General features: G+C 41.1%; 1 protein-coding gene across 4 annotated transcripts in view; it reads right to left on the reverse strand.

Moving 5' to 3' along the window:
• The window catches only part of PNPLA7 (patatin like phospholipase domain containing 7), a 129,398-nt gene that overhangs the window by 67,233 nt on the left and 44,648 nt on the right, over positions 1-17,517 (reverse strand). For all 4 annotated transcript variants that reach the window (XM_048056282.2, XM_066980521.1, XM_048056286.2 and 1 more), the window contains one exon: positions 8,628-8,741. In XM_048056282.2, the coding sequence (XP_047912239.2) occupies positions 8,628-8,741 (114 nt within the window). The remainder of the gene's footprint in view (positions 1-8,627; positions 8,742-17,517) is intronic.

Consider the following 17,517-nt stretch of genomic DNA (forward strand, 5'->3'; position numbering starts at 1 on the left):
GCCGTACAGCCCCAGCAGTGCCCCCAGAGCAGAACCAGGGAAAGGCTCAGGTATCGCTTTTCAGAAGCAGACAGGACTCCTACCCTCACTCCCAGGCAAATCTCAATGCCAGTCTCTCACAAACACAGTGCCAGAAGAGCGCTGAGCACTTCCCAGACATCTGGGCATGCAAAATTGTCTCATTTCCACTGTGGCCCCATCACGTAGGGCCAGACGGCCTTTCCAGCACAGTTTGTGTGAGGTTCTCATCCCTGTAGTGAATCTGGGATTTTTGTCTCTTCTAGCACCAATCCACCCAGATCTTCAAAGACTTGCCCTATACTCCACATCCACTGGCACAGAAGTGCTCAGTTTAGATTTAAGGTTTGAACTGAGTTTGAAGCAAAATCTGTGCCAAACAAAAAAAAAAAAAAAAAAGAAGGCAGCTAGCTGGAGCACAGACTTACCAGAGAACATCGGGAGGCTTCTGAATTATGCCAGAATCATTAACTGCCTGCAAAGTAAACACTACTTTTTGACCCCTTGTACTATGGAGAGAACCAAATGTGTTTTAGTTTGTGAGGAAGTTGAATTTATCATTCCTTATGATTATAAACCATGCTCAGTTGCTCCTGCTCACATCATCATGCTCCTGCTCAGATCACCACAGTTAATCACTTCAACCAATAACGAGCAGATGTCAATTATGCACTTCTGTTGAAAGTCCAGGTATGAAGAGAGATACACGGATGAAATTGCCATGCTGCAGGATGAACTCATCCCTGTGACAAGGAGAGCATTACCCTACCCAACGCAACCATGTCAAGCTGCAAAATGATTCCGAAAGTTCACATTGGCAAGGCTTTGCCAGCAACCCAGGTATAGACCTGTAGGGTCTCGCAGTGTGGGTCTGGGTGCCAGGGCACAAAGAGGCCTAGGCCAGCTGTCAAAACAAGCCTCAGAAGCAAACAGATTCACTCTCCAGAGCTTATGCAAAAGGCCAGAAGGAGGAAAGTTTACTTTACAGGGCTAGAGAAATACTCAATTTTCTATCTTGATAGCCACTCAGGACACAAGGTTTATCCGTACCATTCTGCAAAAGCCCTGAATCCTCTCCTCCTCTGCAACTGTAAAATCATAAAACCTGTCCCAGAGCAGGGCATTCAGTTGAGGCACATTTTGCAGAGGAGACAGTGTTCTTCCTCCTCCCACCTATTCACCGTTTCAGATTAACTCATCAGAACACTTTTGTGCAGGGCAAAATGGAATAAAGAGTATTTCTCTTTCTCAAATGGCGTTAGAGAGCACTTTTTTCAGTACAATTTCACCATCTCCAACCTAGCTTTTATCTTGCCACTTACCACCTCATCTACGCAGAAACATGTTGTCTTCCTGGCTGTTTCTGAAACAACTCCATCCCGAGTCAGACCCACTCAGGTTGTCACAGCAGCCTCCAGTCCCCCCGGCTCTCTCACACCGAGCAGAGAAGTCTGCTTCTGCATCTGCTACAAACTTCTCGCAAGCCATTAATTTTCCCTCTGCTTAACTAATGCTAAATTGCTCAGAAGACCTGCAGCCTCTGCATTGCAGGGCAGGGACTAACTCCACATTCCCGAGGGGACCGTATTTGCCGACCTTGGGATGACTAATTTCAGTTTCAAAACAAACCTCCCTCGGCGATGGGGCCAGGCAGGATTACACCATCGCATCACCTGCTAGCAACGGTACACACGCGCAGCTGATTACTCCATCCACCTCAAGTATAGGCATTATCCTGAGCACTACCTGTTCGCAGCTACTGTAATTCCCACCCTTGAACACTTCGTTGCGGAGTAACAGCTATTTCCTATAATTCTCTGAAACATTTCAACCTGCTGTCCACACCTAGCTAATTTTCCAAGCGTAGATTTTAGTTAAAGCTTTTTCTTCTATTCAACTGTGAAACTCTAGCTTAGGGCTTTACAATAGGCCCTTCTGAAAGTGACTTCAACGAGAATTCAGTTGTAAATAAGTGTCCACAGGAAAGTATTTTCTTCCTGTGAATAGTATAGATTGCTTGACAAACCACCTGTTAATAGAAACAAAGGGACCAAATAAAGTTCTTTGTCTGGTCTCAGCCTACTTCATACTATACCAATCCAGAGAAATCACGGGAAGACTGCATAAAATCTGCACCAATATCCTGTTTCTGAATTCACAGGCTATTATAACCAGTAACAACTAATTGATTTAAAAGGCACTGTGTAGTACAAATCTATCTTGGTTAGAAGAGAAGAAATGTATAAAAATAAAAACCAAAATGAAACAAGATACTCATCAACTCTGCTCCATGCTGCAAAGGAGGCCAAGAAGTCACACGCCAGAGATAAGACCGTTGGGTCGCTCCAGCCTGCATTTTTGCATGAGGTGTTTCAGCACCTCAAGAAGCAACAAACCCACCATTTTCAAGGCATGCAAATAATAATTAACCTGGGTATTGAAGAAAAGGCGTTTGTGGAATTAGTCCAGTTATGGCGTCCTATGATCAGACACGCATCCCTTCACTGTCACATCCTCATCTCCTGCCTCTCCTACCCCCATATGGGCTGATCCTTGCCTTCAGAGCTTTTTGCTAGAGCAGCAATTTCGGAAGCTGATGGTATTTTGGTGGGGAAGGAGGTGGGGTGTGTTAGAGCATCATGAAATTTGCTTCTCCTTGTAGCAGCAAAGCAAAACCAACCATAACACCATAGATTGAATCAAACTCTTCCATCGCTTCCTAATATTTTGTTGCAATTGTTAAAAGGCTTTTTTTTTTTAAAGAAAAAAAATCTGGATTAAGGATCAGGTTTAACTGTATGTTATTTTACACTTAAGGTACACAGCACCTTTGCTAGAAAGCAAAGGCACAGTGCTTCAGAAGGACAGCATAACCTCTTGTCAACGGCATCTTCTTGCAGGTTCCTAGTTTAGGAAACGAGCCTTGGCTAAAGTAACCAGGGAGCAAGCCAGACACACTAGTTTGGATCCTGTACAAGCAACTGACATATAGCCCTACAAATCTGAACACGGTTTTCCTTCCAAGTTTACTCTGATTTTCTCTAGTGAATCCTCTAGCATCATCCGCACCCAAAAGCACGGTGTTTTTGCAGGGAATAAAACGGCTGCAGCTGAGCTGAGCATTGCCACCCAACTAAGAAATTTAGAAATAGCATATTTAACAGTTAAGCCTTTAAAATTTCAAAACAGTGAACTAATAGACCACCTTTAGTTTAAATATGTTAAACGACAATTTATTGGTGCCTTCATAGCAGGGTACTATAGACCTTCACATATATCTGAGATAAAGGACAAACAAATGGGCTTTGTACCACACAGCGACCCAATGTGAATAAGCCAGTGTGGAAAACAGGGCTGCCAAGGGCTTTCTATTCTATACAGTAAACGTAATAGGGGTAAAATAGTAATAATAGCCATTTTATCTATACAAATTCACATAATAGCAGTTTCATTTCTGTAGAGTTCATTCCAGGACTTGAGATCATTCTCTACCAGCTTTCTGAAGGTTTTTTGGGGGTGGCAGGGGACAAGAGAGGAGGAGACGTAAATCAGCTCATCAGCTTTGATAAAACCATGGCATTATTGAAACTTTCTATCATCCCAGATCAGTTAACCAACAAAACACACCACTCACCACAGGAACAGGGAGCTTAGCATGGGGTCTCAGATTAAAACCTCAACGGCTTGAGAACCGTGGTGACAAAGCAAATCTTAAATGCTCACTCGCAACGATTCCTGGCACCTTTACAAATGCCACTAAAGCATACAGAAGAGCTGAAGCTTTATCCTGGGGTCATTTGAGCTTCTGATGCCTGTGATCATTTGTGTCTTGAAGAAAAATGTCAGTCTCGCATCACCGCGATGACTAAGCACTCGCTCCTGCCCTCCTCATGACGGGTAGCTACAGTCAGTGACCACGCTTCCGCTGAACGTTTCTCTTTTCTCCTTTTCACATCCACTTCTCCTACTGTCAAGGAAAACTTATTTTAAATGGGCCATGAGAACAAAACAGAAAAATCCACAAGAATGGCCTCTCCTGACCTCTTCCATAGTGCCACATCAAGCTTAGCTAATGTGATGCACAACGTACACAATGCTGGAAGGGAGCACTTTGAGAGGAGCGTGCATTACGGAATCACTTTGTAAGGCAGATAACCCTAGGGAAAGCTCAGTCCACCTCAGAAAAGCTCTGGTTAAAATAGGCATAGAAAACTAGCAGAACTTGCTGGTAAAGATGATGCGTTCTGAATATATTTAAAACCCAAGGGCAGACTTAGAGAATTAAAAGAAAGATGCAGAAAAACTCTGTAACTTCTAGTGTGCATTTCTAGCATGGAAAAGGTTGCCTTACAGTTCACTTCCCCACAGCACCAAAGCACGTTCTCAGTGCAATTTCCATCAACTACAACAGGTCTGAATTTCAAGTTAAAAAAAAAAAAGTTTTGCTCAGTAGAGGCAAAGAAACCAAAATGCGATCCAAGTTATACACTGATGTTAGAATATCTCTGTAATCTGTTAACAAATTCTGCGCTCTTGCTACTGCTTCAAAACTGCTTCATGATGCCAAAAACCATGAGCTTATTCTCTGTCCTACTTTTCAGAACTGAAAGCAGTGATGAAAATAGAAAGAATCAATTCCATTTCACTCCTGCAACTCTGAAAAGCTTCAAGTAGCACCAGAAGCAAGCACGGAGGCTGTCAGAGGAGCAAATGCTCTCCCTGGCTGAGTGCCCCAGTGGCTATGCTGGAGAGCTGTGGTCCTCAGGTGTGAGCCCTGACAAGCCAAAGGAGAAGTTTGGCACTGTGGACCACTTTACCACTTTCAGACGGGAACATCCAGGCTGCCATATCCAGAATGATTTAAGGTTGGGATGCTTCCCTGAGAATCTAGAAGATGTAGATTTGACTGAGGAGGATCCAGAAATCAACATCTGTCATTTCTGGGCATGTGCTCTGAAAATTCGGCCATTACTTATAAATCAGATGAGATTCCCCAGGCTCACCCATCTGTTTCATCCCCCAGAATAACAGCAGCTATAGCAGGTCACATCAAAGATCCCAGCAAAGCAGCATCCTGTCTGTAACAGGACCAAAGCAGATGTGCAGGAAAGAACACAAAAAAGAAGGCAAGCATATGGTGCTTCCCCGAGCATCAGCTGTGCAATTTTCCAGTGAGCATCACAGCTCAAGGAACCCAAATTACTGTAAGGATGAACAGAGTGCTATTTCACTCATTTCTCACCACTCTCATCTGCAAGCACAACCCATGTTTACAATTTTCTTAACCATCCCTAATATTTTCTAATAACGTATTCAAGAGTCAGATCCCTTTCTGGCTCACTGACAACCATCAGGGCTGGTGAAAGGTGTGCAGGATGAAGTCTCTCTTCTAACTTCCAGAACTATAGGGGTTTTCATCCTGCACACGTAATAGCAAAGCTCAAGGGTAACTAACTGAAGTGGTAATCCTACCCCACTAACTGCTCAGTTCTCAGCTGTTAGGCAGGATATGTAGGCTCTTTGGAGGCTGCCAAGAGCACCAAAACAAAAGCAGCTCTCCTCTGAACTAAGGGAGCATTTCCCATGGCTCAGGGGACAAGCACCACTGTTTCATCTCTATCCCCCCAAGCACGACCCAGGTGAACTTAATCTCATCAGTCAGTCAGCTGTGCCTATGTTGGACAGAGACAGTTTGTTTGCTTTTTCCTCCTCTGCAGTACAGTTTCCTGATTTGCAGAGGACTAAGAGGGAAATCCTTCATATCCCACTGCTCAATCACAAGCTAGCTCTTGCTACCTAGTCAATTATTTCAAAACTATTGCACCTGCTATCTGGTCATTACTTTATTACTTCTGGTTGGATAGGGAAAACATCATAAATCCTGTGTATAAATAACTCTACTAGAACGGCAGGAGAGAAAATAGGACAGAGTTTGTTAGCCTGTCCCTCTGCTCAGCACTGAACACCACCTCAAACAAAAGGATTTGTTAGGATATTATACAAATCTTTTAGCCTTTCCAGGGAGCACAATCACCCTTTCCTTAATAGTCAACTCCTGCAATTTCAGTACACTACCACTTGCTCTGTCTCAATATGGTGAGTAATTCACGCCCTTTCTTTCAGAAGATAGCTTTATACACTTGAAAATAGCTATTTTTTCTTCCCTTAACCATTCAATCGTTTTGCTTTTATAGGTTAATATTTCTAAACACCAGTCAGCCATCTTTTTGTCCTCTTGCTTCTCTTCAGGTGACCTGCCTCTTCCTTCAAGCATGCTGCTGCAGGCTGATACTGAAGCTTTTCAACCATCAGGAATGCAAAGATTTCTTCACTCAAAAGCATTTTAATAACACTTTTATTTTCCACAACTGCATGACATTGTTAAGGCGTGTTCAGCTTTCGATCTCCATCATTCCTTTTCTAGGAAACTGCTGTCCAGTCCCTTCTCTGCATGCAATTTATTAGTCAACAGCTTGAAGATTTCTCTCCACTTTAACGCCCTGAACTTCACACTTGACTTTGTACTTTATTTGATTTCAAACTTTCTACCCAATTGTTTTCCTCTATCACTTGAGTTCTCTCACTTCTCTCCTTCCTCTCTTTTGTCTAGTGGATTTAACAGACAAAAAAAGACGACAAGAACTCTGAGTTCATATAAATAAATATTTTATCTTACATTCCTAAGACAGTCTGAAGGCACTAACTGCACAAATCCCCTATTTAAAGTCTCTTACACTCCTTTCTACTTCTAATGTTTGTTCTTAAAATCACCCTATAATGAAAACAAATTCTCAGTTTTGATACTAGTTAAATATTTATCTTCGAATTTGGAGATCTCAAATAGCAGCAATTAAGAATATGTTTCTCTAACGGCCTTTTTGAGAGAACTTTTCATTAAAACCTACTTTAGCATTATATTTCATTACGAACGATTAGCCAAATTATATGCAAGTCTAAAGAAAACTAACTCCATCCTCAGAAAGGTCAGCAGCTCGCGGCTGACCGAACGTGTTCTTTAGATGTGGGAAGATTATTTGAATTCTATTATAAATAAGTGCTTAAATTATACTATAGACGTAGCACTTAAGTTCAACTTCCATCACAAAGATTCACACCTCTACATAGAGTGCCCTCCAGGGAAAAACGATTCTGCCCATTGATAAAATAGGGAAGAGTGAAAAAGAGACATTAATTATTGCCGGAGACAAAAATGCAGAATTGGAACACAGCCTTCATGCAGATTAGCATTCAAGACACTATTAAGTGTTAAATGTTTAGTGCTTACTAGTAATTTATGGTTTAAATGTCTACTGGTAACACTTAAAATCATCCAGTGTGAGGAGAAAGGTGGTTTGAGAATTCCACCTGGCTCATTTCCTCGCTTCCCGTTCAGTCAGCAAGGAGCGATAACGAGAAGGGCAACTCAAGACAGCACGCCATCGTCGCCCAGTTTATGGCTAGTTTTGTACAAGAAGTTCTATATTGCTAACAGTACATAAACCTGGGCAAGAAATCTCTTATGTTAAATAGAGAAGAATAGAATCAGAGGAGTATTCAGGAGAGATTCAGAGAACAGAAATGCCTTAATAACCCATAGCAGAAGTTCAAAAACATTTTAGCAAAAAATTATGCTTACAGGGAAGCCAGGAAGATTATTTTCCCTTGACGTGCATCCCTTCTGCACACTTACTGCTAGGAGAATTTCATCATTGCAGTAACACAGACAAAACCGCCACAGTTTTTGTAATGTGAGAAATCATGAACACATTTCTATTTTACAGTTACCAAAATCTCAAAAATGTTATTATGGTCTTCGAAAAGCAAAAATTGAATATTTTAATCAGGTTTGTCACTTTGGCAGCTTTTTAAGAAATCTGGTAAAATAAGCACATGTTTTAAACAGAGCAAAAAAAATCAGAAATAATTTGAAGCAACAGCATTAAAGAATCATCTTTAATGCTAGCAACACGATTTAGTGCTTAGTATAATGTCTCTGATGCACTTAGGGACAAAAAGAATTAAATTTCAAGTCCGTAACTCTTAGATTTGCAGGAGAGAGGTATAATGTCAAGTGAATTAAAGAAGATGGATGATTTGATGGATTCAAGGGAGCAATCATAATCTTCAGGACACATAAAAATATGGCAGTTGCAGAATCAAGATGGACAGCACAGAATGCAAAGAAGAAGAAAACCAACTCCCAAGTCTGGAAATAAAGGTACATACAATCAAGCCTTGACTTTGAGTCCTAGTGAGTAGGACAAGTGAATAACAACATTTTAAAGTGATTTTAGAAATCAGACTGCCATTTATTATCAATACCACTAAGAGATTTCCACTTTACTAAATACGCATGTCCTGCATTTAGTGTGAACTTTTTCCAGATATACAGAACAGCCCTAACACAAAACATGCCAACATTGATTAGAAGATAAAGAGAAGCTGCTAAAAGCCTGGTATAGATCAGATCAGATAGGCACAGAGAACAAAATGTTTTCTCTGTATGCATCAATCATACAAAAAAACCCAAAGGACTTGGTGCTTAATGGAGAGTTTTAGCTTCTAAGATATCATTTAATGCGGATAGAAAAGAGTTTTAATTTTCTTACCTGGGGGAATTTGCGTTTGATAGATGTCAGTGCTCCCTCTGGGAGTTTGGCAAGTTCTGAATCTCTGACTGCATGAACTGTTGTGGCTCTAGGTTGATGGGTTAATGCCTCTACCTGAAATAACACAGCCAAAACATTAAAGATAATCAACATGTCGTAAAAATAGCACGTCAGGGTGAAGAAACCGAACAATTCCCAAGGATTGGACAATCATACTTTTTGCTGACATACATTCAAAACAGAACATTATTTTTGCCCCCAAGAGCCCTTAGAGCCAGCTTACTGAAGGCACATTTGTCTGCAGCAAGTATCAGTATCTATTCAATCCAAATCTCGCAGATGCACATTCTGCTATCTGACAGCTTCAGTTTTTCCACAGACCGGAATCCATAGCACCAAAAGACAGACAGTATTAAAGTAGTTTTGTTTGAGCTTCTGCAAGTTCTTACACACAGTGAATCTCTGCAGCAAGCAGAACTATTTTTAAGGCTTGCTAGAAGAGCAACCAGGGGGACACAATGAACTCAATTATCACAACAGAAGTTATATGCTTTTGCTGTATCTTTCAATCCTTCATTTTTAAGTGAAAAAAAAAAAAGCCATCTAAGAGAAAGAAGAAAACTCACTTCTCTATTGCTTTTCCTTTCCTTCCTCCCCCCACCCCATGCAACCCTGAAATACTTTAGTTTTTACTCTCAGAAGCTGAATACCAGAAAAAAATTGCAAAAACCAAGGCTTTCTAAACATTAAAAGGGAAGAGGAGCAAATCAGCACATTTTAGCCAGACCGGAGCTTCATTTTTCCCCAAGTTTTTATACACAGGCATGAGTATCTGTGCTACGTAAACAAAAATGAGTATGCAACAGCCTGAATATAGTGCCCAATTATTTAATTTAGAAACATTTAATTTATTGAAAATAGAAGTTTAAAGAAGAAAATGATCATGCGATGAAAATTAATACAGAGATATTTTCCTTTACAGGGAGAACTGACACAACATAAATAAAAAAGGGCTGTAAAGCCCTGCTCCGCGAAATGCAGCTGTGTGCTGAATCCCCTGCTGTACCATCCGCAGAACCCTGAGCCCATCACCAGCTCCTATTTTGTTTTGAAATGCAGAAATCAAATTCCCTGGTGAAATATTTTCACATGCTTAATGAGATAGCCTGCTAGGCGAGATGGCGTCACTCGGAGCTCAGGCGTGAGCTCCAACATTTAATTGCTTAGTAACAGCCTGGTGCACAGTTTTGCAAGTTTTAGCACTAGGCAATGTTTACCGGGTTTAATATCCATACATCATGCATTCAGAGAAAAATGGTGGCCGCTGTAGCAGCCGTAATTACTGAGGTTAATACACAAACAACAAAAAAATCCTCGCTCTGGCTGCAGTTCATGGGCACTTTTTAAGTGTCACTTTAAGTTGTCCAGCAGAAAAGGAAACAAATAATGCATCAGTTTGCAATTATTTTTTACAGATTTCGTTTGAAAGCTTATGTTAACAGCAAATTCCAACAGAAATAATGCCTTCTTTACTGAAGTACGGGCTCAGACACACGAAGTTACTATAATGTATATAATACACTGCACATTGGCTAAGCTCTGCCAGGCATGCACTTCTGCCTGCACTACAAGAAGATTGATTTAAAACACACGACTCCATGACCCCCCTTACAACGAGAGTGCTGTCTTGGAAGACTACATGTGCACAAAATGGACAGTTCAGACAGCCAGAACATTCAGATCTCAGAAACTTGCAATTAGTCTAGAAAGCTGAGATCACAGCCTGCTAATATTAACTCCCTAAAATAGCTCGTAAAGAAGAGCTTATATCAACAAAAGTTGTGTCGTGCATGAAAAAATGCACAAGTAAATTTGAAGTAGCTCCATTTTTGCATGACCTAGCCTTTGGTTTTTGTTCCGACGCCAGGGATGCTTTATCATGTAATGACATTTTAAACCAGTTACACAGATCACAAGGTGGGAGGGAATGTCAAGCCATCGTTGTACACACATTTACAGGTCCCCTTCAGCTTCCCCAGATGGTTGGGTAATGTCTTCTGTTTATCTCTGCCCCCTACTACAAGTTTTTGATCACAGTTTTTGGCTCTGCCATTTAGCTTCCTTATCCTGAAAGTAGATTAAGAACTGTAATTGTTAAAATAAAACCCTGTCTTCTCGAGCAGTCATCACCCAAGTTCAATTTATATAAAGAAAAACACTCGAACTGTCTAATATCCTTTTCCATTATTTTCGTTATATAAAAGTGCATAAAATTAACCATGCTCCAAACAGGTCACAAGTCTTTTTACAAATCTAATCTTTTCTGAAAGGGAATTAAATTTTAAAACAAAGCCTCGGGGATTTTTTTCTCCAAACCGTGACTTTGTCTGTTTCAATTGTAACTTGTCCACAGGCAGAACAAAAGGGAGATGGAGACATTTTTCAAGCCTCCTTTTCAAGGAGCCATTTAAATCTCCAGAGCAAGTGGTATTTGCAACACCAGTGCTATGCACCCCTGCAAATGCAGCAGATTTGTTGAATGCAATTCCCACCTGACTACAGAAAATGGATCTTGCACTACTCTTGCCCACACATACAATATAAATCTTGCCATCAGCTTTAATATTCTCATGCAAATACATGCCAGTATTGCAGCATGGAAACATCTGGGTCCCAGGCACTACAGCAAGAAATTCAAATTTTGCTTTCCCCTTGGATATCATCATCTGCATTACCAGCATCTATTTTTATTAGTTTTCCCAGACTATTCATATAATAACTCTTCTTCACCAGAAGATAAAGAGCTCTCATTCAACATTCAGACCATCTGTAGGATTATTCTGAACCTTCACTACATTCTCTGTCTCCTCTCTTCACATCCTGTGGTTAAAAAGCCTTTGTTGCACCAGTTCAAAGTTCTCTGCACATGGGAATCTCTGCACATGCCTCATCAAATCAGCATTTGGCTATTCCCCCTTTTTTGGAGACAGACACGTTCTAACCATACAGTCATAGGCTGTCCCTAGTCAATAATACTTTTCTTCTTTATTAAGAAATTGTTTGAGATGTTATTTATTCAAGAGGTGTAGTTTTGTGGGGTTTTTTTCTTTAGAAAAACAAGCTCCGAGCAACATGTACTTACTTAAAATCCTTTCAACCTCAGAGCACATTCAAACTCTTCTGGCTCATCTGTTCAATGAACATTTTAAACAAGCTTACTTATTTTTTCAGGTTTGTAAGTAATAAAAGAATTAGAGATTTAGCTTAAACTTTAATATGAATAAAATCACCTGAGATCAGCAGAGCAACCTCATAAGAGTATTTCTTTAGTTAGAAAAAACAAGTTTAATACCAAGATCACCCAACACAGCTGCAGGAATCAACCAACACCAACATAACACTGATGAACATTTCAAATAAATAAATAGCAGTATTAATTATTTTCCAAATCTTTTTCAGTCTGACCCTAAAGAGGAGGAGGAAATATTGTAATTTTTATACTTGTGAGTAGGTATATCTACCACCCAAGGCTCCCTTTCAGCTTCTTCCTAAACTACCAAAATCATCATTTCCCCTTTCCAACATGAACACAGCTACATTTGTTCCACTGTAAGAAAGAATCAGAAATCTCTTTCCCACCTCTTTTCAAATTCAAGTCAACACGATATATTTTGCTTGAAACAAATAGTACATCTGTCAGTCCTCTGGTTCTTCTCTCCTAACATGCATTCTTCCTCCTGAGTGACAAGTCTCTGAACAAGTTCTTCCCTTCACTGGTGTTGGGTTTACTTTGCCTTTTAATTTTTAATTCACCCACGTACTTCCTCTCTCCCTCAAACAATCCTCTAGTTTTTCTGGAGTTCACTGAAGGCTGCAGCCTGCCATCTCTTCTGCGCTATCAGGACCAGCTATTCTTTCCTCTGCTTATTATTTAATGTTGTAAACTCAGCAAACCCACGGTAGTGCTATTTCTGCTTTGAAATCAGTCTCTTTGAAACCAGTTTGCCTGATTTTAGCAGTTATGCAAAAACGTTAAATGTTCTGTTCATTGCTCACCTGTCTCCAAGGTCTACCCTTTGCCTCCTCGTTTACAGCAAATATCAACATCTCTTCTCTCTTCTACCTCCATCACATCCTCACAAATCTGTCCGTACATCATTGTCTTTACTTCCATTTCCTTCAAGAGCTGCTTGAAGCAGTGCTTCAAGTGCTATTAACAATTTGCATCAAGGAGCAGATGTAAATTGAGTGTTATATACTCTGTGGTTCTTGTAACTGATCACAAGTTTTACCATAGGTGGTTGTCCCCCCTTCACTAATGCAGTTCTGTTGTTTCTATCATTAAAAAAAAAAAAGGAAAGAAAACAAAACCTATAAATAGACCTATGCTCTTTTTACCATTTCGTTCAGTTAATTCTGACAGGTTTTTCTCATCTTCTCCTAATTCAGTATTAAAAAGCGACAAAAACATCACGTACAATGCCCATGATTCACAACCCAAGTTTACAAGTTCCTTACAAAGAAAAAGCGTTAAAAATTCTTTAAAACAAGGGGAGAAAGCAATTTATATTCTTATGACCTCTTTTGACTTTATTTTCAACACTCACTCCTGACAGCTCTTCTTACAGCTCTCCAAATTACAGTTGGAAAGTAAAAACCAGCAAGCAGCATCGTCTTCTGCAGGTTGGTCTAATTACTCCAAATTCCTTTTTGTGCTACATCCAACAAACCACTTTGAATATTTGCCTAAGTGTGTGAATAGTGCCAACAGAAGACGCACAGCTATTCCCCACGCTTAGCCTTGAGCATCTCGGAGATGCCAAGACGGACTTCACCAACACTGGGGCTGTTTTATGTTAATCCATCTGCTGGCCCAATAGAAGATATCACTTCTCCAAACAAATTCAGCCTCATTCTAACAAGTTATTGGGCAACTTCTCCAATAATCAAACAGTAAAATGCAAATAGTTTCAAAATACAATTTCTTGCCTATATTATTTTTCCACGTGAGTTTCTAAATCTGTCCAGCATGCTAGTACACGGGTCCAGCCTGAATTAGTGACGCAAGTCCACAGGATAGTGTTTATATTCACCAGCCCATTCTCCCAGACCTTCCACCTGCAGCAAATTTACACACTTGTGGCTCTTCTGTGCATTCCCTCCCCTCCGTGTTTATAATACACTGGTTGCAGTTTCTCCTCCTTCATTGCTACTATCCTACCCCAAGAATATTTTATTCTCTTACATATCATACTTCTTCCTCTCATAGCAATCTTTTCCTTGCTATGAGCTCATAAAAAGCAGCAGTCATCCCAGCACAGGAGGAGCACCACCCCTGCACTGCCACCCTCCGGGCCCAACACAGCAGGAGCCAGCAGCAGCCGCAGAAACGTGAGGCTCAGGTCTAACAACACCCTGGCAAGGTTAGGAGCCCAAAGATTAAGTTAAGCAACTTAAAATCTTCATTGTCCAAACCCCCATTCGTGAACTCCCCAATCACTGCCTGCCCGTGAGCCTGGTATTTGTAAGCTTTACAGTTTTCATGCCCGCTCAAGACACTTTGGCAAGGGTTAGCAGCCCACAAACAAGCACACTCTTACAGAACAGAAGCTGGGGAGAAGGGACAGGACAAATCCACCCGTGTTTTGAAGAAAGCAGCACTGCACCTAACAAAACAAGGGCAAGAACTCTGGTAACAGCCAAAATAGTTATGAGGCGTTTTCTTCTCTTCACGATGCACGTAACCTCATCACCAGCGGAGGAAACGGGCTGTTGTGGGCAGTGGTGCAGCACTGCAGCCAGATGCTTCCCGGCACAGCCCCCAGGGACTCCCGGCTGGAAAGGCAGACAGCTCCCATGTGCCAAACCTGCACCTCTCACTGCTCACACAGCGCCCACCCCGTGCCCTGACCGCGCCTGGCAAAAGGAACAGCAGCACCTGAAGAAAGGGGAGGGCTGCCGCAAGACACCAGGAGACAAGGCACAGGGACTAACAGACTACCCAAGGAAGTGTAGATGCACTGGCGGAGGCCTAAGAAGAAATATCAACACTGACACCTGCTGATAGTTTCGGATGCTCAAGGAACGGGGAAAAACCAAACCAGATGCACAGGTACCAGCAGCACGCTCCCATCTCCAAAGCCAGCCCAACGCAGCGGAGCAGCGCAGGCAGACAAAAGCCACGCACACGTGGATTGTCACAGTGGTACTTTCGCCGGGCTAGGACAGGAGACGAGGCTGCTGTGACCGAAGACAGTGATGCAACATAATAAATGTTACATGAAGGGCAACCAAACGCTACGTGGATCTTAGTTTTTTTTTCTGGTTTAAACAAGCTGCTCTCAAGGCCCTTCCTGAGCTGATTTGCACGTGAAGCAGCAAACACATGGTGTTCATCTCAAACATGTTTCCTCTAGCCATCAGTTAGGAAGGATCTAAAACGTTAACTCACTTGTATCTGAAAAGGACAAAGGAGGAGACACTGCTGGAAGCAATGAATGAGTGGGAAAAGCAACCAGACAAGCTGCAAATCGATGCTATTTGTGGGAGCAGTGCCAGCGGATGAATGCAGTACACCATGTACTCTTGAAAGTTGTTCTAACAACCACCTTCTGCAATCCTTTGTGTGCCAAGTTAACCCCATGACTGAGGACATCCAGCACTTTTGCTGTGCAGAAAAAAGAATCCAAACCCCTCTCTCCTATTTATATGCATATAAATAAGATTTATATACACATGCACATATATACACATAGATATACAAGACATATATACACACTTACAGACACACGTACATGGAATATATGCAAAAATTAAGACTGAGCTTCCTACCTTTTGTAATTAAGGCAGTGGAAGTCAGGTTCTCCTGAGAGGACTGAGCCTGCATTTTGTACCAGTGCAATGACAGTCCTGTAGCAGCAGTGAATGTAATGAAGGGACAGAAAAGGGAAAGGAAATTGCTAACAGACTTCCCTAGTGTATTTAAATTTCACTCCTATTTACATGTGACTGTAGAAAAGATGGGAAGTTGCATGCACATTTCACTCCCCTAATATAACATGACAGTGGAAACAAAAGAAAAACAAACAAGCAGAAAACCTCACAAGTATACCAAATGCTACCTGGAGCACCCACCAAAAAAGAAAAATCCATGAAATTTATTGAAGCTGTTTGAAGAGCAATACCACTGACGGGCACACTCCTGTTATGATGAAATGGTGCTTGAATTTCAACGATGGAAGAAGAGATAACAGAACATGGTGACCTGCTCAAATGCTTTCCTACAAGGGAGAGATCTGATTGCCTTTGACTCAGCTTGACATCACAGGCATACCAACCCCGGCTGGAACTTTAGCAACATCCTTCCCCATTCTTCACTGCTGACTCTTCCTCCACGAATACTTTTTTTCACCTCTGCTGGACTCTGCGTCCCACTGTTCACAGGCCTCCAAGCATTTTCATGATAAAAGAGATCACAATTCTCTCCTACTTAATGTTGCTTGCCAAAAAGAAAGTTTATAATCAAGAAAAAAACAATTTTTGCTAATAACTTACTCGTACATTTTGCAAAGGGGACAAGGTATTAACTCTCACCATTCCCAAGCCAGTCTAGTTTGATGCAACATTTCTCAAAATGGGAAGGAGAAAAGAGCAGAAGAAAAGTGAAATGTGGGATGGTCCTGAAGTGGGGATCAGAAGCTGTAGCAGAAGTTAACTGATACATGGACAATAGCAATGATGTTATCAAAAGGAAGCTTAGCTGGAAGCAGAAGGGACACAAATTAGCTTATGGAGTGACAGTCTGATGAATGAAGTCACCTGCTTGAAATCCAGCAGGTCACCACATCTATCACTGTCTGTCAAAGATCCTTATATTCTCTAAAGAGCATTTGGCTAAGGAGATAAAGCTCTCTGCAGTTTTATCTGTGGCACCTACTAAACCAGATTACCTACCCACATAATATTAATGTCAGATAAATTAACACCAGTTATATGTTATTTCAGTTATGAACAGTCTCCTACCTTCATCAGCTGTTAGAACTTGAGACAAATCAAGATATAAGATAAATTGTTGTAGATAAGAGAACAAATTGTGGTAGATAAGAGAATCTGAACAACATACACTACTCAACAGCTCACACTAAGTGAGGAAGCCCCTAGGAAGCCAAGGTTCAGAAAACTCAAAGCAGTGACTTCATTCCAGCAAGAACGCCCCCAGAACAGGTTTGGAAATCAGGACACTGAGCTTCTAATTTCAGTCTGACACTAATTCAGCTGTGCAAATATGAACTCATTTCTCAAGTCTTCCCGTATCTCACTTCTCTGCTGGTAAATACCATTATTTTTTTTCTTTACAATTTCACACCTAAGATGCTAGGCAAGTAATAATTTTTAGTAACATATTACCAAGACAGGCGGCAGAAGAGATGGAAGGAGAACACCTCCTTCCAGAACCACATGTTCCAGCTCAATACTAAGGTGACTTCTTGGACCTCATCCGCCTCCAATTTCCATAGATACAGCCTGTGCAGAGCACCTGAGGTGCACTAACCTGAATTCACCTAAGATTATCTACTAACTTAAAGCTTTAGAAATGAACTCATGGCTTGAAAAAAGTTACATGCAACTAATGGGCAAAATAAAAAAGAATCCACGCTCTTCAAAATTACAAAACAAAATGGCCTAAACAGAGCAGAACTTGCCCAGTGTTAGTGCTGCTGTTGAGGGCACAAGGATATTCAGCTAGCTTTGCCACTGTCAAAAGCAGGCAGTGTATGATAACATTAATACTGATAAAGAACAAAAGCCCAACAAGTGTAATCCTGATACCGGTGTTTCCTTTGAGGATTAGTATGCAATTAAAGATTTCTAGCAGTGTTACATTTCAAAC

This window comes from Anser cygnoides, chromosome 20, assembly GCF_040182565.1.
Source record: "Anser cygnoides isolate HZ-2024a breed goose chromosome 20, Taihu_goose_T2T_genome, whole genome shotgun sequence".
NCBI lineage: Eukaryota > Metazoa > Chordata > Aves > Anseriformes > Anatidae > Anser > Anser cygnoides.